Raw genomic sequence first — 27,965 nt, 5'->3', positions numbered from 1 at the left:
ACTTTTGGACTTTGCTAAACAGGATACAGCATAGAATGCTGCTGCATAAATTGGAGGAGATAAAATTTGATTATCAACTATTAGCTTGCAACGAATTACCTGCAGCGTATTTATAATTAAAGCATCACACAGAATGCAGAAGCACACCAGTTTCAATATATAGTCCTTCCTGGTTTTAAATACAATTGGTAAGTACAGGAATACCTCGATTATCGCGATTCTCGATTTATCACGGTTTATAATTTGATACCAAAATTCCAATTATTGCGCTCCAAATTCGAATTATCGCGGCTGCGAGATGTAGCCCACTACATATGCAACCAGTTTGAATCGCCATTCTCCAGGTATCGCTCTCTTGTAGCGCTTCGTTTTTCTCCGATGGCGCCTTCTCACCACTTACCAGTAACTATCTGCCCTTGCCTGAAGTACATCATGTGGATATTTACCCCTACAATGAATGCTAAACGAAACAAGGATGATTTCACATCTACAGCTATCAAGAAGAAATGTAGAGTGATCAGCTTAGAAGATAAGTTGTATATGATAAATAAGTATGAAACAGGCATAACCAAAGCCAAAATTGCAAGAGAGTACGGTCTAAACGAATCAACTGTTCACCATATTTTAGACCATGCTGCAAACTCTAGGGCTTCGATCTAGGACTAAAAGAAATTGAAAACGGTGATGTTCAGGACCTGCTTCAGTCACATGATAAGGAGCTGGATGATGAAGACCTAATTAATCTCGAGAAAGAACATGCTTACGATGCTCAAATCGAAGGAATTTACCCTCAAAGAAATGGACGAAATGTTTAGAATTGCTGAAAATTTTAAAGAAAAAATCTTGAATGGCGATCATAATTTCGAGTGATCACTGAAAGCTCGCCAGGAAATTAAAAATTCCATCCGTTGCTACCGAGTTTTGTACGAAGAAAAAAAAAAAAAAAATCCGCCAGACAACTCTACACCAATTTTTATCCAAGAAAGAATAATTGTATATACTGTATGTACTTCTTATATATAAATGAAGATTAAAGAATAATCTTGTTTTTCTTAATGAACCTTCATTTTTTACTTAACAGGTTTAACACATTTCTTTTCTACTTGATATATAAAATTTAATTAATAGATTTGAAAAATCCTTGGCATCGATCACCCATTTTACACGCATTATTTATCCCAATTATCGCGGATTCGATTATTGCGGTATTTTTCGTGGCAACAATAACCGCGATAATCGAGGTATTCCTGTATTTAAAAGTGCAAAAGCTTTAGTATGCCAACAGACAAAAAAATTATTTTGAATGGGCAGCAAAGCCATGCATGCACTGCCTTCTTCACAGCTGGTAAAATGATTGCCTTCAGATTACATTTGGTGGCTGAATAAGGTGAGAGTCCAAATGAGTAAAATCTAAACTATTTAAGGTTCTACAGTATCCTCCAAAAATGTTTCAACAGGGGTACTTCATGTAAATAACTGACTATGACTTATCAGGTAGCATACTTCTGTACTGTGCACCTTACCATTTTCCCTTTTGTCTGATAATATTCAAGGATTGGTACTTGCAAATTCCAGAAAATGTGAATATCACTTTCTGACTCAATGTTGTACTCTGAACTTTCTTAACAAGAATTTTTCCTATCAAACTCCTGCTGTTTGCTTTGCAGCTTATATTAGTGGTTGCATCTGGACATCAGTGTGAAAATGCATACCACAGAAAGGAATCCACTTTCCTTAAAATATAAATTCAAAAGACAACTGCAGATAGTAACAGTTTTGTGTATGTCAGGCTGCAAATTGTTTGGGAACAAATACTGCATCACCTTTATGGAAGCAGATAAACCACTTTATCTGCAATTTCGGTGATCACTATCATCTTCCTATGATCACGTGTGTGTGTGTGTGTGCATGCACACACACATAAAAATAAAATAAAAATCCATTAATGCCTTTTATTCCTAACAGGGAATAGACAAGGCCCTTTTAGCCCTAACTTTTGGAGACTGAAGGGGCAGTTCAATCTCCATCGGTAGCGAATCAAAAACAGCTGGCTCAAGACAGTCACTAATTATAAATGGCATCCAGCAAAGGAGAGACGTGTTGCCATCTTGTGGTTCCTAACACAGGAATTGATTTTGTTGAGTTTCTGGGAGAAAAAACCTACTTGCCTGTGTCTGAGACTGACTAACTTGGGAACCAGTCAAAGAAAGATTTCGAAAAAGTTCCTCTAGTCAGCAACTAGATTCAAACTGAGACTGGCTTTCTTTTGGTGGCCTTGCACTGTTACATATATATTTACACCATTGTTATATATATATTTATGTTTATTTTAAGTATGTTATTTACTTTACTTTCTTTTGCTTAACTCTTTAAATAACTCTTACGTAATTCCTTTTCTTAAATCTTTCTAGTTTAGTTTCGTCTAAATAATATGCTCTATCTTTCTATCCATCTTAGGATTCACTCAGGAGCTGTTATTCACTCTTAAGTATTGTACACGTGGATTATGAAGACAAAGGGTTTACTACTGGACAATGCTGATCCCCTCTTTTTCAGCACTGGTTCTGATTCATTCTTCGGATTCAGGGAAAATTTCTATTATACTGCACCACCCTGAATCCTAGATTATTGAACAGCGCAAAATCAAGGAACCAGAACTCAGTTAAGTACACTATCTTAAATCACTTGAGCTTATTTTGCAGTCGTAGCCTCCCTAACAATTTATCTCTCGCTGTGGTTCAAATTTTATGAGAAGGTGCAACAGAAATAAAAAATCAGGCAAGTCACTAGTTAAACTTAAAGAAAAGAACATTTAATTTCAATTCAGACATTTACACATTAATAAATAGACAATGACATTTAATTTCACTAATATCAAAGAATGAACATAATAATCAAAACCTTCTAAATTTCTTATAGCATGCAACACACATCGATTCAAGTATGCAATTCTATCTATGAACAGCCACGCACTTTTATACACTTCAAGGCTAAGAATTATTCACTTATCAAGTCACAAAGTAACCTCCACATGCTTCTGAACTAATTGCTTTAAAACTCATATATTATCACTACTACAAAATCTAACTATCTCTAAAGTCCTAAGTATAATTAATAACCTCAAAAAACTTAATGTCCTTTCTAAACTTACAAGCTTTCTCCCATAACACAGTTACTTAACAAGACATAGGGTTTACATTACCATTTGCAGGGGGACTATCCTTGGCCATTTCATTCATCACCAACTGTACTTTCTCTTCTTGATTCCTGGCTCATTCTATGTTATCTGTAGTGTTCCACTGGTGGTCCGGACAGGACATATCTCCGCCGCCGAAAGTAACTGCCATTGTTGTCTCGTCAACTGGTTCAGCATGGCTCAGCTATTTCCTGAGGAATTGGAAACTGCCTTCCGCTGAGCTAAACATTGACCGGCAAGCTTTCATGAACATCACGGCATGTCCCTTCAGTCTTTGTCTCGATAACCTCGTCGAAGCACGAGGTGAGAAGGTACCACAAGGAGGTTCCAAAACCAAGTGAAAAAGCGACCAAAAAAGCCTCCTCTTAGGTGCTGCTACCGTTTTAAAATTGCGCACCAATCTTTCTTTTTACGTCATTGCTTTTCCCCTCCCCTTTGCCTCAGTCACCCTACGTCTCCCAGTATGTAGCGCCACTCTCTCCCCTATCGTGCTCCTCGATGTGAGTGTGTGTAGGGGGAGGGAGGACTGCGCTCTTGCCGTTCTTGGTGCACACATACTTGTTTCACATGTACAGCTTCTGGCTATCTGCACCTAATCCGATTAACTTTTCTCCCAGCAAATTTATAAGCATTTACACAAAAGTAACAAGGCTTAAATCACAGACAATTCACAATATTTATATTACAACATGAATTATGGATAAATAACCTCAATTTAAAAATGTTTCTGGTAAGTTACAAGTAATTTAGCACATCTGATATGTCAATATATGTTCAAAATTGCAAACGCATGTTAAGTCTGAAAGAAATGAAAATTAATTAAGTTTCAGTTAAATTCAGAACTTAACAGTACTACGGGTGCAAACCCCACTTCCACAGGCCTTTTAGCAGTCAAGTTCGAGATGTTAATTCAAGGCAACTGACAATACAAAACCAAATATTTTCATTTTTTTTTTTATTATTATTTTTTTTTTATATTTATTGGTATCCCATAATTCAATGCATTGCATACCATTCATTCAACAGTGGGATCAATTGAAATAAAATTTAAATGAAAAACCGAAGATACTTAATGAATCATCTTGTATATATTTCCATTAATTACATGATTCTCCACAAGTAGAACCATAACAAGTCATATAGACTAAAAACTCAGCTTATGGCAGGCCATCATTAACAATGGCAAGAGAAACAAGTAATGTAATTAGCACTAACATCACAGCAAAACTTCAACAAAAATATTAATATTCTTCTATATTCCATATAAAGAAATTCAACTTGCTTTCTGATGATCTAACCTGTTTCCTAATGATAGCAATGTGCAAGTCTGTAACATATTATGGCAATCTTATCATGGAATTCTCCATTAATTCACTTATTTCACAATAACACATATCAATGATATTAAAATTAAATTGGTGTCTAGTTCTAATTAATGTTCGAGGATATATTCAAATTGCAAATAAAAACTAAACCCATTCAAATGATAATCAAATGTTGTATTCAAGGCTTATTGAAATCTATCAAGCTTTTAATAGAACTTAACAATCTTTAGGAAAAAATGAGATAATTTATAAAAAGCAAATGAAGAACTGCTGTTAAAATGGAATAATGGGTCAAAAATCAGCAGTCTCCTCTATGAATTTAGTGATGATGGCAGATATGCTTCATGCTGCTAAATGAAATTTCTATCTCAGTTATAATATTATGAAAGAATCTGCACATGAAAAGATCAAAAGACTACACACAAACTGAGTTTAAAAAAAAACAAACTAAAAATAAAATTCATACCTTTATGAATTTTAAACATTTTGCCAAATATTTCTTCACATTTGAATCAGATGCTGGAACAAGTTTTAGAGATAAATGTGTTAGATGCTTAAATGGATTTGTTTCCACTACATCTAGTTGTGCTGGATCAGGATCAATTCCTAATTTCCCAACTAAATTCAGGGTCAACAAAAATCTATAAAAAGCAAAAATGAGATATAATTACAAAACGCAATATATGTGCCAATTTTATAAGCTAGGTTTTAATCCATTTTTCCCAAGTAAGCAAACAGCCAAGTAAGTCAAGTTTATACCTACATGTATACCCAAGTTAAAAAACTTTCTACATCTTACTCTCATCTGGAGATTTTTATTTAATAAGGTCAAAGCACCTTGTGGCAACTTGTTTAGGTAAAATTTATAAGGTCTGCATTACGTCACCCTTGGCATTTTTATGGTCTGGCTCCCACTGATGAGACCTCAATAAAGGTCGAAACCGGTCTGGGTAGTGGCCCTTGCCTTTAATGCATAGCATCATACATCTCTGCAAGGGGATGTGTTTTGCATTAGGGGAAAATACTAAGGAAAATGATCAGAGCTTACTCCACCTTTACTACGAGTTGCCTCAGACTTGTACTACATGCAGGTGCAAACGTGACTTGCTTGTCTATTTGCTTACTTGGGAAAAAAGGATTAAAACCTAGCTTATAAAATTGCTTGGTATCTTTAACATAGTATACTCAAGTTAAAAAACTTTCTACATATATATATATTATCAACTGATTATTTATATATTCATATACACATCACTGACAAATGCAAGAGTTTCTAAAAGAGAGATGTATATTTTTTTAAAAAATAATTATGCTGATATTCTCGTCTTTAACATAGAGGAACTAACAAGGATATCTCACATATGCCACTGATACAAACACAAAAATGAGTCCTGTCTTTAAAAATCATTTTAATAGTAAGTTCTTTGTTAAATGCTGGAGCTTGAGATGAATCTGTTCCAAGTATACAACATTACACTTATCTCCTTTTTTATCATTAACCTCGACATCAATTGCATCATCTCTCCAAATCAAATCACATTTCTCTTACCCATTTTCATATATAACATTCCAGTACTGATAATTGTGTTTAGATCTCCATTGTTTCCTTATTTCCTAAAAATCCAGACAACCAGATCTGTGTAACTGACGTGGCTTGATGAATGTCTTAATGATCAAGTTCTCAACGACCTTCTCATTACAGCAGTATCTCCACATCTGAATGAGTTCTCACAACTTTTGCAAAGTTCCCCAAACTTTAATTCTGGTCCACAATCATCACAAATACCTTATCTCCTCTGTTTCTTTTGAAGAGTTCTGCCAATATATGGGAATACATTCCATTTCCACTGGCTAAAGGGCAAAACTTATATTTGTCCCATTAAATTGGCATTCCCACCTTTTTTTTAATCAACCAAGCACACAGCAGGTTGCAAAACTTCTAACATAAGTGCTGTGAGATGGGGCAAGTGTTTAAGGAGAAAGAAGTCTGCTTATGAACTTCTTGAACAGATAAAGGCCAAAGCACTTTGGAGAAAAAAAAAAAGTTTGTTTCAAAGAACACGGGTAGATGGAATGAAAGAACAGGATGAGAAGTTGATTCAGTATGTCTAAAGCTGAACAATGTATGGTTGTTGACCAGTAGCTTCTCCATTTTCTTCTAGACATGTCCATATCTAGAAGAAAATGGAGAAGATCAGAATCAATGAAAATATCCAGAAAGAATAATATGAAGAAAAAGAATATCTGCAAAAAACAAAAAATTTGAATGAACCTATGAGAGGAGTATTTATTTATTTATTACATAGACTGCAATCTTTTGGACAGCAAGCATTTTTAGCAGTTTTTAAAGGACCATCCCAAATATAAGAACATTACTAAAATATAAGAATATTAAGAAGAGTAATTGCCGATACTTTTATAGTTTACTATGTTCGGCATGAAACTCTCTGATTCCAATCTTTGAGTTTCTTATTCGGTTTTAAAACAATGTGGGATTTAATATTCCCTTAATTTAAATAATGTTTATATCGCCGAAATGAAGCCTATTGGCTCTTTATATTTAAGAATCAATCAATGTTTTTATGTTTTTCTTCAGAGCTTGCCACTGAATCTCCAAGGTTTGATTCTTGTTTTCTTGAATAATGTTTGTGTATTTTAGTTCACATCTGAGAGCTGCTCAACTTTTATTAGCTTTTATTCAATATGAAATTCAATTTTATCCTGCTCAAAACTAAATGGTGATCACTTCCAATTTCAAATCCTCTGTACACTCTGGTGTCCTGCACCAGGGAGAAAATATCCCTATCAGCAATAGCATAGTCAATGAGACTTTTCTTATTCCTTGCCTCTTCTCTCCATGTGAATTTGTACCATTTTTATGTTGGAACATGTGCTGAGCAGAAATCCAACAGATATTTGGCATCATTATGAGCTTTGCTATTTTCTACAAATTTTCCCAAAATATTTTTGTATGTCTCACAATCATTTCCTAATCTGCTATTTAGATCCCCAACAAGGACCAACTTTTCCTTTTTCATTGTGTCAGCTGCTTTCTCAAAAAATTCCTCCACTTCTACCTTAGTAGAACCTTCTGTGGGATCATAGGTCCAAATAAGTCTCATTGTCCAGTTCCCCATTTTGATATTTGCCCACATCACTCCTGGTAATGATGATGATCTGCAGCTACAGCCTCACCAGTCATGTTGAGATTGTGGAACGCATAGTGACTCCTATAGCAGTTGAATTGTCCACAACTTGCAGCAAAAGGTGTTGGTAACTTTTCATCTTTTGTGAGATCTTCATACAAATCTTTCGCCTTATCTTGTATGACAACTCATAACAAAGGAATGTTCTGTTAGCTCTGATGCTCAGTCCATACAGCCAACATTCTTTCCATTTTCTCAAGTGCATGACATAGAGATTTCATTACTTCTTGTGGATGACTGAACACTCTTGAAAATTGTATCAGCCATTATCACCATAGAATCACACAAGTCCTGTGGTCCTTTGAATGTCAATGCTGCTTTTGCCTTTATTAAATTGATTCACAACTTACAACTTCATCTCTGAAGAATGGAAAGAATGAAGTGAAAGTTTTTTCACTTGATTATACCATAAATTGAAGATGCCAAATTATAATCTTGGTTTAATCCTTCATCCAAGTAATCTTGGATGAAGGATTAAACCTTCATCCAAGATTACTTCACGCAATTGTGAAGATACTTCACAACTTGGTTACTTGTATACAGAGGTTAATGACTTCGGTCAATTGCCTTAGTATCCCATAATGCAAAGCACCCCCCCTGCAGATGTGTATAATACAATGCATCATGGGAAAGATCACTACCCAGCCTGGTTTTGACCTTTATTGAGGTATAGTGTGGGGGATACCTCACCAAAAATTTTTGAATGATCTACAAAATCACTTTAAAGTTAAGTAACCCTAAAGGATCACTTATCACTTCTAAACTCATTACTCCTGATCTGAATCATTCCAGGACAGGAAACTCAGCGGGGGGTTTCCACGAAGTGGAAGGCAAAATCCATCACCTAGTAGAGCCACTTTACCCCACAGAAGGTAAGCAAACCCAATGATGAGCATTAATAAAAGTCATCAGTGGGAGCCAGATCCAGAAGTGATACCAAAGTTGAAGTATGGCAGAAGTCATATACCCATATATGAGTTGTCAAAAGGCATCACACCTTATTATTAAATTACTCTGGATTAGGGATATATATATGTTGAAAGTTTTTTCACTTGGTTATACCATAAATTAAAGATGCCAAGATATAATCTTGGTTTAATCCTTTATCCAAGTGCAAACAATGTTTGCACATGAAGTATCTTCACGACTTACAGTTACTTGTATACAGAGGTTAATGACTTCAATCAATTGCCTTAGTATTCCATAATGCAAAACACACACACACACCCCCTTTCAGATGTGTATAATACAATGCATTATGGGAAGGGCCACTACCCACACTGATAGTGGTCTAATTTGTTTAATCCTCAAGTGTAAGCAAACAATTTTTGCAAGTGAAGTATTTTAACATATGGGTTACTTATATGCCTTAGTATTCCATAATGCAAAGCACACTTACCCTTTCAGATGTGCATAATGTAATGCATTAGACTCTGTATAACTTCAATCTTGGTATCTAGCTCCCACTGATGAGACCTCAATAAAGACTGAAACCAGCCTGGGTAGTGGCCCTTCCCATAATGCAGTGTTTCTCAAACTTCAGATATCTGCGTACCCGTTCATATATTTTCATTATTACCAAGTACCCCCTTATCAAATAATAAATAAATAAAAATATATTTCATTGCAAATGTCTATTTTATTTGAATTCATATATTCATGTAAACAAAAAATATGATTTATTTTTAATAGAACAAAATTTGGAATAGGTTTGTAAAAATAATCATATTAAAAATACTGAATATTTTTACGTATTAATTATGCTTGTTAGTTTTGTTTTCATACACGCAGTGTCTGCACTTGTGATGTGCTCGTTATGAAAATGTTATATTAGAAGTAACATGCAAAGAAGTTAAAAAAAATTGATATACTTACTAAACTGAATATTTGTGTTACTTATAAGAAAGTTTGTTGTGGTTTAAAAATGTTGAATTTTGTGTTTTGTGAAAGACTTTCTCTTAGCGCTAATGGATACAGCGAGTCAGCCATTTTATATTGCAGTGCGTAGTTTCTGACTTTTGTGGAGTGCGCATGCTCCCAGAGAGGATTTGATGTGTGATTGACAGCTGACAAGGAAAGCGTTGCATATCCAAGTAACAGTTGTAAACAAGAGAGTGTTCGGAAGTTTTTAGAACACTGGCCGGTAAATATTCAAGTTGGAAGGAACTTGATTTTTTTGTGTGTGGCAGTCAGAAGAAATTTTATAGTGTATTCCGAAAAAGGAATAGTGGAAATAATAGGTTTCAAGGAGGAATAAGTAATGAATAAAAGGAAATCTTGAAACTGTAAGATTTTAAAGTGGAAAAAGTTAAGACTGTCATTTAATATTGTGAATGAAAGGAGAACTTGTAGCTTGCATTCTAAAGTGAATGTTTTTCTTAGAGAAAATATTGATAAGGAAGTTCTATAAGTATTAAGGATGCCTGAAAGTGAATGTTTAGAAAATATATTGATTAAGAAGATTTTTAGGTATAAAGGATGCCTGATCTGATGAGTATTGCTACTAAAAGGAAACAAGATTTAGTCAAGAAGACTTTTATGTGTGTTACATTGATTGATGAAAAGGATCCTAAAAGTGAAGTACAGAGCTGTATAACTTCTGGAAAAGAGCCTTAACAGAAAGAGAAAAAGACTATGAACATTTTTTTTTGTGATTGTGAAGGAAAAAGTGTTTAGTCTTAAGAGTAAGTTTATATTTTTTAATGAGGCCTTGGATCCATATAATCTGTAGTTATAGTTATGTATTATTGCTAGAAGTGTATATATATTGTTTTAGTTTTATTAAATGTGTTTATTTTGTACTTGGTATTGAGTCAATGATTAGTTGGATTCTGAAAGAGATAGTTAAAGTCATTGCACCAATTGGAGTGAACTTTTGTGCAATACAATAACATATAGGGACACTCGGAGTCAAAAATAAAAATAATTGTTAGTAAAAGAATTTTATATAATAAATCACCTCATAAGTATATAGTATAATTATTAACAAAGGCATAGCCGGTAGACAAAATAGTTAATATAATATATATATAAAAAAAGGAGGGAATATAAAATATATATATAAAAAATAATAGGTTCCCCTTCATTTCCTGTCCATGAAAATCCATATTTAAGTAATTCATACCATACTAAGATTTTTCATCTTCTTCCTAGTTGGTTCTCTAGAGATGTCAGACGACACACCCTTATCAATTTCATTTGATCCAGATGCAATATCAACATTTTCTTGTTGCTTACAGCTACTTGTATTTGCTATATTGTTCTCATTTGTAGTTTATAAATCCAATCTTTAACAAATTTATTTATTTACCCTTATCAATTTCATTTGATCCAGATGCAATATCAACGTTGTCTTATTGCTTACAGCTACTTGTATTTACTATATTGTTCTCTTTTGTAGTTTATAAATCCAATCTTTAACCAATTTATTTATTTATTTAATCATGATCCATACTTAAGAATATGAAAGCTTAAAAAAATTACTGTAAATTTATCTACTCGAACATAACTCGCACGTTTTTCCCAAAATGAAAGCTAAAAAATCGTCGTGTGAGATATATGCGGGGATTTTCAGAAACTAAAATTTTCAGGAAAAAAAAAAAAAAAACCTGCAAATGGCGTGAGTTGCCAAGAAGCTCCTAATTGCTATCGCTACTTTAGGCATCGAGAACAGTTTCCTTGTGTGCATCGTCAAAATCGTCTACCCAAATAGCTTCATCTTCCCCATTATTTCAAGCAAAAATTACCAGTAATTTACAGGACTTGAGATACGTAAGGCAGCTATGAAGAAGTGCATACGATTGGTGCTGTATTAACAAAAGATCACGTGAACCAAAGACAAATTAGCATTTCAACAGTTGAGTCGAAATGGTAATTCTCTTCAACCAAATTCCATAATATCTGAAACACATTCACTATATATTTCTTAGTTTTAACGTATTCACGACTGGGTGGTGTTTGCTTGAGTCTATTACAGCGGTCTGTTGGAGGGGAGATGCGATTCATTAGTTAGTGCTGTTTTTATCCCAGATGCCTCTAATTGCACTATTTGTTGAGAAATATAATGATTCCATGCGTTGATGATGCATAGCCGAAAATTGCCACGTACCCCCCCCCGGGGGGTACATGTACCACACTTTGAGAAACACTCCCATAATGCATTGCATTATAAACATCTGAAAGAGCGTGTGCTTTGCATTATAGAATATTAAGGTAATCAATGTGAAGTCATTAGCCTCTATATACAAGTAACCCAGTCATGAAGATACTTCATGGGCAAACATTGTTTGCTTATACTTGGTTTAAGGATTAAACCAAGAATATAATTTCTTGGCATCTTTAATCTTTATTCACATTCTTCTTCTCACACTTACTTTCCTTTCTATTGCCAGGTATCTTGCTCAAAGATAACAGAAGTCATTTACAAATAAAGACAGCTTCTACACCTCAAAAAGGAAACAGCAATAGTCCTTGCATAATTATGAGTAACCCTAAAGGATCACTTATGATCTTTACCTGTGTGTGATTTTGGAATGATATTGTTTATTTTTTATTTCATTTTCATCAATGTATTCTTTTTTTAGGAAATTTTTTTGGAAAAAAAAATAAATTATAAGCCTTTGCTTAGAACCTCTATTTTGTTCAGAGAAGTGTGTGAATAGATTTATAACTGAACTAAAAATACTGTTTGTTTACTTCAGTTGTGGAAGAAATGGAAGTAGGATGTTTCTATAGGTGTTCATAAATTTGTTAGGTTATTCCATTTTTATTATAATGCTAATTAGTTAGTTTTTAATTTAGTCAGAATTTTCAGCCTTGTATTGAAATAAAGGGGCAGCTCTATTACCATAAAAGTTTTACTATTTTTGGTTTACTGACATCATACATTTTTAACAGTTGTTTTCTAACTTTGTTATCTGTGACTGTAGCATCAGACTTAGAATCTGCAATAATAATAATAATCTTCACCTCCTCCCTTCTACGTGTTAGGCCTTCTGGCCTGTTACAGAGCTATCTTAACGATACAAAATTAATAACAGAAAAAACTCACGTACAAAGATTATTTAATAGTATAATTTTTGCCTGTGTGTGTCACAGGCATCTTCAGTACATTAAGCTCAAATTAAACAATAACTGACCTTTTTAGTTATCTTACACCAGCTACTTAGGTGGCGCTTTTTGGAATTGTCAGTTATTGTTTAATTTGAGCTTAATGTACTGAAGATGCCTGTGACACACAGGCGAAAATTATACTATTAAATAATCTTTGTACGCGAATTTTTTCCATTATTAATTTTGTATCGATATGTCTACTCACAGTATAACTCTTTTAAAATTTAGAGCTATCTTAAGCCCTTAAAAGTGGTACCCATCCCGAGGATAAGGTGACTAGTCCTATGCCTCCTGGTATACTCTATGGCTGAAGCTGCATGTGTTCATGGGAGCGGTTTGCCTGCTTGCAGGAGGAAAAATCCCTGCTGTCCAAGCCCAAGAATGGCTAACTTGGCTATTTCTGAGAAAGATCCTTAAGCTCCTCACATCGGCAACGGGAATCGGACCTGGACACTCCTTTCTCAGGCATATGGTTTCGAAGTGCATAGCCACTAGGCTAACCGTGCGGACAATAATAATAATTATTATTAGAGACCTCCAGGGAGTCATTGAGGGAGGCTGTAAATCACCCAATCCAGCTGTGATACCTTCTCTTAAATTCATTCACTCTAGATTATTAATACGATCTTCTATGAAAAAGTAAAAACTTAGGGATGAGAGTGAGCAGCTTTGCTTCATTCCTCTCCACACTGATTTGTGTATTGATATCATAATGCACATTGCTTTGGCATTCTGATAATATGCAATTAGTTTCTTAATATTTCATACACTAAACCTAACTTTATCTATATCTATATATAGACTAAATCTATATTTTTATATAGACTATCAAATATTAATATGATTTGGAGTAATTTCCTTTTAAAATACATGTTTGAAATTAGCAAAGGAAAAATCAGTAAAGCAAGGAAATTTTGAGATAGAGTGATCATATAAAGGTCATTCACAGTTTGGCATTCTCTGACATTGACAGTCACATCTGATTAATGCATATACCACCCTCTTGTTACAGAAGGAAATCATGTAATATATAATTCAGATGAGCTTTGGTGGACAGTAGTTGGGCTGCTGAGGTTCTGAAAGGAACAGCTAGCAAGTCTGATAGGTGGTGGTACACATAATTCATGTTTGAGGCAATAAATGTTGGTGAAGCATTTTCACCCCTTCTTTTTTCCTTTGTTGTTTGAATTTCTGTTGTTCATTTGCTATAATTACTTTATTATTAACAGCCCTATAAATTACATCATCATCATCAAATTCCTGACATGTACCCTCAAGGGGGGTGTACAGGATATGATTTGGTGTGACTGTGATCAAGTGTGACTGTCAATGTCAGAGAATGCCAAACTGTGAATGACCTTTATATGATCACTCTATCTCAAAATTTCCTTGCTTTACTGATTTTTCCTATTTCAAACATGTATTTTAAAAGGAAATTAATCCAAATCATATTAATATTTGATAGTCTATATAAAGATATGTATAAATAACATATGTTCTTAAAATAGATATGATGGATTAACCATTGTAGCATAAGCAGCATCAGATTTCTAAACAGCTAAGTTAGTTGACCATGACCAAAAGTAGTATGATAAAAATATCTCATGTATATAAGAAGTTAATTATATAATCATTAAATTAACAGAACACACAAAATAATCATGAATAAGGTCATGTGTGATACAATAATCTCCCTATTGAAACTGTAACCACAGAAATAGTTAGGTTTAGTGTATTTTCTTTAACACAGTATTATGTCTATGTATGATCCTCAGGTTAGCACTTTTTTTTGGGGGGGGGGGGGGTAACTGTTATAATGAATCAGTTTATTAAAGTAGTGACCTATAGTAAAAACAAATGTACTACAATTACAATGAACATTTAAAAACAACTTCATAAACAAAACTGTTTCCTGCCTTGTTTATGAAGTGAAATGAATTATCGAGAATCTCTTCAGTTATCAGAATCTCTCTCTGTTCTCTCCAATGACTCAAAAAATGCCTCTACTTCTTTGTCCTTTGATCAGACCAAAGACACACATAAGCTGTATTGTCAAGTTTTCCCATTTTGAAATGTTTCCCCATCAGTCCACTTAAAACTGGATTCCATCCAATTAATTTTATCTTCAAGGGTTGTTCGATATTACGAGGTATTCGGTATTACGAGGGTTGTTCGATAAGTCTGTGCAAAAATGAAGAAAACGATTTTTTTTGGGGCAAACATTTTTTTTATTTTTCAACATAGTCTCCTTTGAGGTCTATGCACTTAGTCCAACGATGCTTGAGTTTTTTGATCCCATCCATATAGTATGATTTGTCCAACTCTTCAAAATAAGCAGTTGTTTCGGCAATCACCTCATTGTTTGATGAAAATCTCTTTCCTTCCAGCCATTATTTTTCATGTTTGGAAACAGATACTAGTCCGAAAGAGCCAAATCTGGAGACTGGGGGGGGGATGCAGAAAATTTTGTGGTCATCACAATCGCAGAAGAGTGAGTGGGTGCGTTGTTGTGGTGAAAAAGAATCTTCTTTTTTGCCAAGTGTGGCCGTTTTTCCTTTATTTCATTATTTAAACGATCCAGCAAAGATGCACAACACACTCTGTAATTGTTTTGCCCTTTTCCAAGGAATCTATGAAGATTATACCATGAGCATCCCAAAAAACGGTGGCCATAACCTTTCCTGCTGAAAGAGTGGTTTTCGCTTTCGTTGGCAGATTCCCTGCTTGCAACCCATTGTTTTGACTGGTCTCAAGCTGGTAGTGATGAATCCATGTTTCATCCACTGTTACAAAACGATGCAAAAATTCCTCTGGATTCCGTGAAACAACTTCAACCTGTCCTTGCAACAGTTCACATATTGATGATTTTGATCCAGTATGAGCAAACGCAGCACCCATCTTGCGGATAGTTTTCTCACATGTGAATGTTCATGTAAAATATTATGTACGTGATCATTTGTGATGCCCACAGCCTTAGCAATTTCACGCACCTTCACTCTTCTATCATCCATCACCATATCATGGATTTTTTCAATGATTTCTGGACAGAGCGTCCAGAACGTTCAGCACCACTTGTGCTCATATGGCCACTTCGAAAGTTACTAAACCACTTATAAACCGTTCTAATCGAAGGTGCAGACTCACCATAATGTTTATCATGCTTAGCTTTGGTTTCTTGAACCATTTTGTAATGTTTAATCACTACATGAAATTCTTTCTCCTCCATTTTTCACAAATCATGGTACTTGATCGATTTAAATGAATGGCAAAACACAGAGTAATAGCTCTATCTGACTGAAATTTAGTGTGTGATCCTCCAACAGTTGCCAGCAACTAAAAATAACCTCGATATGTACTGGTGGTGTCATCTCTCCGACTTTGCACGGACTTATCAAACAGCCCTCATAGATCCTATAACTATCTCTCTTTTACCTATCCCTTGATACATAACCGAATAAATCTGAGAAGGGTTTGGTCTTCTTCGTTTAAATATTACCAATTATGTCAGTATAGTACCTGTGCAGTTTTTCGGACAGCTTCACTTCTTTCTCACTAATAGTGTATATGTTACGGTTAAAGTGAATAATTCCTAGAGGAGTCTGGTACATGTAATAAAAACATGTTTATAGATTTTATATGTAGGTTTTCATTCTCAATAGAAATTACAACAGCTTAGTTTAGGTTAGTTTAGTTTATAATAAAAAAGTAAGGAAAGTACTTCTTTTGCACTCAATGAAATCAGAAATCAATATAAACTAACCTAACCTGGATGTCGAACCGGAGTGTAGTCGTAGTTTGTCGTGTGCAGATTAATGAGGATAAAAGATAAACGTTGTTGTGGGCCGAGCTTAATGATTGCGGGCAGATAAATGGGCATAACAAATAAAAGCTGTTGGGAGCAGATGAATGGGGATAATAGATAAATCAGAGAGGAACTGATCAGTGTTTTTCTCCATTGATGAGGAAAGAGGTACAGCAACAACGTTTATCTATTATCCCCATTCATCTGCCCACAACAACTTTTATTTGTTATTCCCATTTATCTGCCCGCAATCATCAAGCTCGGCCCACAACAACGTTCAACTTCTATCCTCATTAATCTGCCCACGACAAACTATGACTACACTCTGGTTCGACATGCGACATCCAGGTTAGTTTCGGTTATAATGATTTCTGATTTCATTGAGTGCAAAAGAAGTACTTTCCTTTCTTTTTTCATTATAAACTAACCTAACCTAAGCTGCTATACTTTCTATTGAGAATGAAAACCTATATGCAGGACCAGCGCCTAGTATTTTTCTTGTGCGTGCGATTAATGTTTGACACCTTTCCAAAAACGTTTTTTTTTTTTTTTAATAAAGTGTGAATAAAACGAACAGCAAATGAAAACCGCTTTACAGTATAATGTTACCTATGGATTAGTCCTGCCTATACAATTTTTTTTTTTTACACGGAACTCAACAATTAATCATAAGTTGATTTATGATACATCAAAAAATAAAGAACTATTTTAGGTATATTTTCGTAAATTTTAATCAAAAATTGCAGTGATATAATCAGGTCCAGGATACAATTCCAGAATTTATTTGTTCGTTTCTGGGAAGATCTGAAGGGGCCCAAACGGAAGACGATGTACATTCATAATTATATGTACCATTCCGTACCATTCGTTGTTCATTTAATCTCATATTTTTTGACATCTTTTAGGCGCCTGTATATATTGCACACTTCGCAAACACCAGCCGGGCCTGCCTATATACAAAACCTATAAACATGAAACATGTTTTTATTGCATTTACCAGACTCCTCTAGAAATTATTATTCTAATTCTAATTATTCACTTTAACCGGTTACTATTAATAATAACTGGTAATTATTAATAATAACCAGATTTATCACTTTAACCATAACATATACATGGCAAATGTCAGTTCCAAGTTAGTATAAAATGGAAAAACAGATTAATTGTTCTCTAAACTAAGTACATGCAGAAAAAATAATTTAACAATTATTCACAGAGCTATAATTTACCTTGGAATTTCTTTTTGTTCTTCCTGTGCACATAATTCAAGTAATTCAACAAATTTCTGGGGAAATGCAGGAAAATCCACAAGTAATCCCTGCTGTGTTTTCAGACTGCAAAAGCAATAATTATGCTTTTTTTTTGTTATTTCCTTGTAAGAATTTATCTGTACTAAACAACATTATTAATTACAAGATGTATATAAAACAGTTTATATAATAAGTGGTTAAACTGAAGATTGTAGGAAATGCAGTAAACTACCATTTATCCGACCTTCAAAATGACCCTTAGATTAACCAATCCTTGTGTTAATAATTGGTGGATTTTTATATAGAGGATATTCATAGATATTATCTTAATATTAATCCTACCATAGAGATGATCTCATTTCACCAATTATTTTTTTAATTCCGAGCGTACCTACATATTATTATATGCACAAGGGTTCACTCCAATTGGTGCAATGACCTTAACTCTTTCAGAATCCAAATAATCACTGACTCAAGACCAAAATAAACACATTTAATAAAACAAAAACAATATATATATACACTTCAAACAAATATTACATAACTAACTACAAATTAATTGGATCCAAGGCCTTTTAAAAATAAACTTACACTTAAGACTAGACTAAACACTTTGTTTGCACAATCACAAAATGTTCATAGCCAGTTTCTTTCTCTGTCAAGACCCTTTTCAGAAGATATATGACTCTGTTCTTCATTTTTATAGGATCCTTTCTAATCACGTATGTAGCACACATTAATTCTTCCGAACTTAATTCTGTCTTTTTTCTTCAGTAGAAATAATAGTCAGATCCGGCGTCCTTAATACAGATGAAACTTCCTAATCAGAGTTTTCAAGAACGTTCCTTTAGAACATAAATAGCAAATTCTTCTTTTATTCACTAAATGCTTATTGACAGTCTTAACTCTTCCAATTAAAAAAACTTACAGTTCTACGATTTCCTTTTCGGAATCTACTATAAATCTTTCAAGTAGTGTTTCCTCCAATATTCTGTTTAAAACGCATATAGCAATATTTTCTTTTATTTATCCACATACTTATTCCACATTAAAACTTAATAGTTCCACGATTCCTTTTTCGGAATATACTATTAATTTTCCTCTGACTGTCACATAAAAAACTCAAGTTCTTCCAAACCTAAATATCTGCCGGCCTGTGTTCTAAATTCCTTCCGAATGCTATCTTGTTTACTCTCCCGTTGCTTCGATACTGAACCTGTCAGCTGTCAATCACACATCAAACTTCTCGGCAAGCATGCGCACTCCATGAAACTGGTAAGCAAGAAGTTAGGTATAAATAATGGCTGACACGTTGTCTCCGTTAGCGACAAGAGAGAGAGAATGTCTTCATAAAACACAACTTTTGATAATTTTAAATTACAATAAAATTCCTGTAAGTAATACAAATATCAAATCCAGCAAGTACATCAATTTTTAACTTCTTTACATATCATTTTTGACAAAACAATTTCAATAACGAGCACATCGCAAGTGCCGACAATGCGTGTTATGAAACTAAAACTAATAAACATTCTAACATAACCAATACGTAAAAATATTCAGAATTTTAAATTATGATTATTTTTACACTTATATGCAACCAACTTTTCTGTAAAGCACCATGTAACAGTACTTCAATTATCCAAACTTGCCATTCTGATAATTGAAGGGCTGGATAAATGGTAGATTACTGTACATAAGAAAGAATTCTTTTCCATAAGACAATTGGTAGAAGCATGTAATAAATGAAGATGAAGTGAAATGAGATCTGTAAAGGACAGTTGCATAGACGTTGCACATGATTTTAAAAGATTCAGAGGAGAAAGATGGAATTACCAATGAACAGTGCTCATGGAAATATCTAAAGAAAATGCAAGGAGCAGAAACAATGTCTGCATGAAAGAGTAACCTGGTAAAAGATGGATCATTAACATGATTCGCTTCTATACTGAGAGAAGTATTTTTTGGAGTTCTCTAATAATATTATCTCAAACGTAACATTAGAGAGAATACAGAGAAAAATATAAGAAATCAAAGCAGTGTCTAGAAAAACAGCTGACATTTACAAAAGCCATAGGAAGACTTTGGTAAGCATACAGAAGATAAATATCAGGAAGGCAGCAAAATGTTCTAGAGGCTATCACAAAAGCTTAACAATAGAGGAAAGTACTGTAAAAGGAATTGGAAATGATACACTTGACATGAAAACTGAAAATATGAGATGTTTTGAGTAATTAAGACTGTTAAATGAAATAAGTGACAGAATGGTAGTAAAAAAACATTCAAGAGGAACACAATCAGGAGTACATGTCAGTACTTGCAGTAGAAAAAAAGCCATCAAAAACCTAAAATTTGACAGTTACTGCACTAAATAATTCAGAATAATTAGAGTAAAACTGTCATAGTTACATCCGTAAAACAAGAATTTCATTCTCACTGAATGTGAGAATGGCATAGATATTTCTCTATTGAGTGTTTAATGTAAGATTTATGCATAGACCTGAGAAGAGACTAGAAAAAAATTGTGAAAGGGAAACAGGAGAAGAAAAAGATCGTCAGGATCAGATTTTCTCTTTAAGACAAATAGTTGAGAAATCATGAGAATAAAATAAGGATCTGCATTTAAGTTTTGTAGATCTGGAAAAAGCATTTGACAAACCAAAAGAAAGGTTTGTCAAATACAGTAGAACTAGGTTATAACGAATTCCACGGGACCGCATATATTTGTTCGTAATAACCGTTATTTGTTATATCCAAGAAGGTCATAATTTGAGCGAATTAAAAACATTTTCAGATTTTTCTCAGCATAGTTATATTGGGTAACATAAATACATATGTGCATGCATACATATAAAGAACAAAAATTTATTTTTAAAACTTCACATTTTTACATAAAAAATCATCAAGCGTGCTTTGCTTTGCACAAGACGTATATTTCATACGTTTGAAATTGTTCCTTATACCACTAAGATGCTTGAATGTGTCGTCTGAACTTACAGATCGCGATTCCCTATCTCTTGTTAAAATATGTAAAGCACTTTCTGCTTCACACCAGGTAACGATTTTCTCATCATTGCTATTTTCTTCCTCGGAGTCACTACTACTATTATCTTCTTCTGGTGTATGAGAGATTTGTTTTAAGATGTCAGCGTCTCTCGGTATACCCGAAGTTGCGACGCCATTATCAATGTCTATAAAATTACCAATCTCTGCGCACGTTCCAAAATTGTTCGAGTTTCGCGCTTTTAACCACGCTGATAACAGTAAGTTATCCTCTTCATCTTCTTCAGATTCGCACTCATATTCCGCAAGACCGGCTTTCTTAAAACAGTTTTGTATTGTAGACGATGATACCAAATTCCAATCATCACTCATTAAACGTATTTCATGAAACACTGATCTTCGAGTCGTAAGCATAAACATTTTCCGCAGATTTTTCTCTGCGTTCTATCAGTTCCAAGACTAACAGACGACGAAAATGGGATTTAAAACATTTAATTATGCCTTGATCAAGTGGTTGCAAGACAGATGTCACATTCGGTGGCAAAAAAACAAGTTTTATGTTTGTTAAATTAGCCACTACAGGATGGACAGGACAGTCGTCTATCAATAACAAAATTTTCCGGTTTTCACTGCGAAGATTTTTATCCCACTTGCGAATTTCATTTTCGAAAATTGAAGATGTCATCCAGGCCTTCTTATTCGCTGTATAATCAACGGGAAGTTTCTTTATGTTTTTAAAGCATCTAGGCTTTGCCGATTTTCCAATTACAAGAAGCTTTCTTTTATCACTACCAGTCATGTTCACACAAACTAAAACTGTGAGTCTATTTTTGATAAGTTTTCTGCCAATGCACTTTTCGTTTTTAAATTGAAAAGTTTTATCGGGCGTTAAATTATAAAAAAAACCCTGCTTCGTCTGCATTATAAATGTTGTTGTATCCATACCTTCATTTGATGTCCGGCCATACATTCTTGATCCAGTCAGAAACAACGTTTTTGTCAATGGACAATGCCTCGCCACTTACTTACTTTTGCATAGACAATATTGTTTCTGTTCTTAAAGCGATCAATCCACCCATTGTTGCATTTAAAATCGCTATAACCAAGTTGAACAGCAAATTTTTCGGCTTGAACTTTCAAAATTGATCCACTAATAGGTAAGCCAGTGGTTCTTTGCACTTTAAGTCATGAAAGAAGTGCCTTGTCAACGTCACTTTTATTACACTTTTTAAGTTTTTTACACTTTGATCAATTGTTTTCAAAAGCTTTCAGAGTCAACTCGCGATTCTTCCAAATTGTTGATATTGTAGATGGAGACAAACCATACTTCTTTGCTACTGTCAGATTTGATTGGCCATTTTCCACCTCCCAAATAATTTCTACTTTTTCGGAAACCGATAAAATTTTCTGTTTGACTCCCGACATTTTTCCACAACCAGAAAATGCGTACGTACAAAATGTCAGTAAAGGAACGACTAACGTGTATTATTCGTTTGTCATTCCCGTGAAAACAAATTCGTAATAAACATGAAATACATGCATTAAATCAAATGTAATTCAAATATACCTTCAAAATGATTCGTTATAAACGTGAATTCGCTGTAACCGTGATCGTCATAACCGAGTTCTACTGTATTTATACCATATAATTGTAGCATTTTAACACTATATTTATAAGAAGCAATACATATCTATATTTGAGTTATAAGTCAGTAGTAAGAAGAATGTACAGGAAGGAGAAATGCTTTGGTGTAATTGATGTAAATCAGGTGTAAGACAAAGTGTACATTATCTCTACTGTTATTCATAATCAATACTGATCAGCTTATGAAATAAACTGGCATTAAACCTGATATCAAAATGTTAATCTCAACCTGATATCAAAATGTTAATCTCAACTCTTTGCTTTATGAAGATAATGTTATACTCTTAAATAAAGCCAGCACATGTCTGCAGATTTCCTTAAATAAATAACTGCCATAACAAATTTGGTGTGAAAATGAATAACAAAAGATAGATTATGAAAATGTGTAAGAACATTCATCAGCTACATATAGAACAAGTAACACATTTCAGATGTTTATGCACTTTTAGTGAAGATGGACAATTAAATAAAAGAAACAGACAACAGAATTAGCAAAGCAGGTATATCAATAAGTCAATTAAATAATATTTATCTGGAATAAGGAAGAAATCTATCAAAATACCAAAGAAGCTGTATATAAAACAGTGTTCATACTGATTTTAACTTATGGATCTGAGAATCGGGTTACACAGTTGCTCAGACCAGAGACAGCAGATATCAGTTATAAGAAAAATTAGGTGAGTAAACATGGCATCATTGAAAGAAATCATACTAAAAATGAAGATATTATAAAGAAACTTGACACTGTTAGTATGTAGGAATGTGTGAGGAGAAGTAGTCTTAGATGGTATGGTCACTTAAACAGAATGGAAGAGGAAAGCCCAAGATCTGGGTAGATTGATGCATTAAGTGGTGCCTTAGAAGACCGAATCATAAATTTGTTAATACTGGAGTATTGACAGATAAGACTAATTTGGAAAAAAATTGTTTGAAGCTAATTATAAGTTAAACTTTTCATGTAGTACTATCATAGTATCCTGTACCTCGATTTTGATGTTATATATCAGGAGTTCAGTGACTGTTGAATGAATTAGAAAATTGCATGGAGTTTAATGGCTGTTCAAAGGTAAAACAAAGTCTTGAATGAAAAGGGAAAACCTGATGCCTTGATTGCTGAGGAGAAACAGGCCTTGATTTTTTTCTGACAATCTCATAAGTCAAAAAGGTCTCAAGATGGAAATCAATATATGAACCATAAGGATGTGCTAACAATTAACATGCTGAATGCTAAATTATTATATTCTGTTTCATTCTAATTTTACTCTTTGTGTATACTAAAATAATACAATGTAATAAATAATGAAACATGAATATACTTTGGTATATTCATGCTTCATTTTGTGCACATAACAGTCCAGAACGATCAGTTGGAAACACTTTAACAGTAAGGTCACCTCTAAAGCTTGAAGACAATGTTTACAACTGAAACTGGCTTCCCATCTCTAACTCCACCGATCAACAATAAGAGATGCCAAACTATTTAATGTTAATACATTTTTTTTTTTTAGTACAAATTCCACCCATGAAACATGTAAATTTACTGTATATTAATACCATAGGTGGACTAAGGTTAGATAATCTGGAAAACCTGCTCTAGAAACTAAACCTAGAACTTTTTTTAAGTCACATCAGGCTTTGAATAAGCAGAGTGGTAGTCTCAAACTGGACAACAAAATTCATCAATCATACTTAAGACTTGTGAATATCTAACATTCACAAACATCCAATGGTGGGATTTAAAGATATCGTCTATTGGCTGGAGAGCAGAAATTATTCTTCACTTGGTTAATCAGACTATCAATCTAAAACAAATTGTTACTCTATTGCTACATTCCAGAATGACAATCTTCATCCTCCCAATACCATAGACCATTTTTAGCTAGATGTCCTTTCATTCAAATATAATCTGGACATCAATTCTCCTCTTGATAACTTAGACAATAACGTTCTCCTGTTTCCCTTTTTACAGCATGATTACTGAAATAATCACTCCAGGAATGAGGGCTTTCATCTTTTCATCTTACCCCAAAACTCTCAACCACCATTTAAATCTTGGTTCCTCAATAAGCATGCCAAGATTCAAAATAAAAATTCAACATATTTCAAGTGGGTCAAAAATCTCAGGCTTCATGTTCAGCTTACAGCTATGTTCATAGTATTTGCAAAAAAATCCTAGCTTCTGCTCAAAAGGCAGTCAAGCCTAAGTCCCTCACAAAGACTATGGGGTACAACTTCTTTTATTACATAATTTGGCCTCCTGCATCCAGATAGTGCACAATCTTGACAATCACCAAAAGATAAGACAGCCTGGTATCAGTCTTCTCCTTCAAATGTTATATAGCTGCCCAGGACAAATCATCTCTCACTATACCTCTTCTGATCTTGTGCAGAAAGACAGAAGAATCTTTAATAGCTTGGATAGCAACAAGTCTAGGTGGCACCTCTCCAAATCTGTTCAAAATTTGTACTCCAGAATAAACATCCTATATAATATAGTCAGTACAAGCTATTGTATTTGTATGACACCTGCCCAACAGCACAGAAAGATTCCTATATTTATCCTATCCAATAAATCTACCTGCAAATTGCCAGTCTAGATGGCTTAGTGGTTAGCATAGCCACTCTCCAACTAACAGGATGGGGGTGTGTGAATGTCTTTAGGTGGGAAATGAATTTCATCATCCAGTGTGAAACTACCTTCCCACTTATTGGAGACCTGAAGTGGTTTAAAAAAGTTCCATGTTTGGTCCCTAGAGCAGGGAATTTGTATCTGGTAAAAATAAATAAATAAAAATCAATAAAAATAGAAAAAAAAATCCTTGGCCTACCCACCATACAAATGCACTATAAGTTCACAAATAACCCTTGAATCATATAAAAATAAATAAATAACTATTACCCTATTTGCACTCACCTCAAGCCTCACAAAAATAATGCAGAAGGTTCCAGGAGGCTGCAGTTAATTATTAATCATCAAATATGGATGATTACTAATAAATTACCAATCTATATGGTTGGTCTTTCACAACTTAATCAGCAGTTTCCTTTCTGGATGTGCACTGTCATGACAGACGGTTTCTTCTCTCTTCAGAATTCCCTGTCAATGCCTGTGTGCTACAGCACTGTACTTTCACCCACTCTATTCCTCCTGTACATAAAAAAACATCTCTCACTAACCATAAATCGTATATACATAACATTGCTGATGATAATACACCCCATCCTTAAATGATCCACGTCTCAAGATCTTCCATAACCTACATCTTAAACAATTATCTTTTTCCCACTGAGGGTAACCTAGTAAACTTCAGTGCTACCAAATGCAGTCCTATTCAAGATGATGAGGGTATATCATACAGATGTTCTTACTAAGCTATCAATTTATGATCTTCTTCCTTCTCCTCTTCCCCCCCTTTGGATGGGGGTCGCCAGCTTCCGCTCTGACCATTCACTGCATGTCTTGTGGATGGTTCCCCTCATCAGATTTCTCTATTAATGGCAAGGCATTCCATGGCTCTATGCTTTTCCCCACACTTTCCTCCTGTACATTACCACCTTCTCTCACTGATCGCATAACCTATTCATAGTTCTTATGACAACAGCAAACTCCATTCCTCTCATTCATTCAACAAACCATGAAGTACTCAAATAATTCAAGCTCCAAGATCTTCCATGACCAATTTCTTCAATACTAATCACCTTACCATTCTCCAATGGGGTGAGAATGATCTAGGGATTTTCGATGCTACCATACTATATCTTGTTTCTCAAAAGGAAGATCTCACTTCAGACCTCCTTGTTTTTTTGATAATATTCAAATCTCCAATCATTTCTTATGTTGAATTTATACCTCTAGTCTTTCCTGGCAAAAGACTATTGCAACAATAGCCTCCTCAGCATAAAAAAAATGCGGCATCCTTTTCTTTCAAGACACTATTTTTCAGATGCAAAACTTCTAACATTATATAAATTCCAAATTTGCCCAAATTTAAAATACTGTTATCACCTAAAGGGTGGCACATCAAAAACCTCCTTAAAAATGCTTGTTGTTATCTGAGAGAGACTGTGGGGGGGGGGGATTCACTTAACAAATGACTCCTCTCTTTCATAGACTCACTCACCATTTCATAGTCACTGTCCATTGAATTGGCCACCACCTTTCCCTTTACTAGGCATGTTATAAGTGCTTCATCCATACACACTTCAGTTTCTCACTATACTTTGATTTCATCTATCTGTTTTTTGAAACTGCTTCATCACACTATTATTCTTAATGAATACAATCTCCAGCTGTTCTAGAAACACATCTACAGGTTCCTTCTTTATTCTTAGCCATATGCCCATATACAGAATACTACTGTGCTATAGATTTTAAAATGTCTCATGCGATTGATACAAAAATGGGCTTTAAAACTTTTAGACGAAAGGATAACAAATATTCATTGTAGTAGCCAATCAGTAAAATAATGTTTGCTTTTGAAAGTTAAAAAGCTGCATAAATTTCATGCTAAAGGTTGGTTTCTTATAAGCTCTTGGTCATTCTCAAAATTAAATTTTGATGGCAAACATCGTTTTGCTATTTGGCTATATAACATAAAGGATATTTATATTCTTTCCTTTAATCACATAAAGGAAAATAATAAACATCTACTAAATGTAAAGATGATCGGCATCAAGTGATAGCTTTCATACTAATTGATGGGATTCACAGAACTTATTGTTCAACATACATGTAGCGGCAAAAATTTTGCTGTAATTCATCTTCCATCATGAATAAAAGATGATATAGATGTCAGGTTTAATATATACCTTATTCAAAGCAATGCATAAAATTTAAAAAATTTTAAATGGCCTACCTAAGAAAGTCCTCTTCAGTCAAATTTAAGGTATACAAAAAGAAAGGATCATTATCATCAGTTAAACGTACGACCAACTCCTGATAAGAAACAAATGCAAAATAATCAAAATATCACAACCAAACAAAGATGAATTTAACTTGAGATTTACCTTTTCATATAAATCTAAAATGAAGCCACTAAAGACAACTAAGAGAGCAAATTCATCTCTTTCCTACCTGTTTTTTTTATCAATTCCTCAGTACCAGCTTCAGATAATGCTGTTAGATGACAGGTAATGAACAAAAAATTCATATGAAATTATATTAAGAAAAAAAAATACAAAATATTTAAATCTTGTATTCAACTTACAGAAATGAGCAAGTTGTGCAGAACTAAAATTTACATGCAGACCAAATATAAATGCAGATTCTGTTATTATTAATTTGCTCTATACAATATATAATATTATTAAATATACCTTCATCCATCAATTCATTGGACATCAAGATGGCATATGGTCACTCCTTTCCTTAGTGATGTTCCACACCAGTCCTCACCAGGTGGTCGGACCTGCCGTATGCTTTTCTA

General features: G+C 34.0%; 1 protein-coding gene across 1 annotated transcript in view; it reads right to left on the bottom strand.

The window, feature by feature from the left end:
• The window catches only part of LOC150096738 (uncharacterized), a 159,304-nt gene that overhangs the window by 86,964 nt on the left and 44,375 nt on the right, over nt 1-27,965 (bottom strand). Inside the window, exons 4-6 of the mRNA XM_090408306.1 lie at nt 27,396-27,475; nt 17,871-17,975; nt 4,988-5,162 (exon numbers count right to left, since the gene is read on the bottom strand). Of these exons, the coding sequence (XP_090264432.1) occupies nt 4,988-5,162; nt 17,871-17,975; nt 27,396-27,475 (360 nt within the window). The remainder of the gene's footprint in view (nt 1-4,987; nt 5,163-17,870; nt 17,976-27,395; nt 27,476-27,965) is intronic.

Source organism: Typopeltis vanoorti, chromosome 18, assembly GCF_054136105.1.
Source record: "Typopeltis vanoorti isolate ZY-2024b chromosome 18, IOZ_Tvanoo_1.0, whole genome shotgun sequence".
NCBI classification, from domain to species: domain Eukaryota; kingdom Metazoa; phylum Arthropoda; class Arachnida; order Uropygi; family Thelyphonidae; genus Typopeltis; species Typopeltis vanoorti.
Note: the sequence above shows the minus strand (reverse complement) of the source record. Positions and strands in the feature narration are given on the sequence as shown.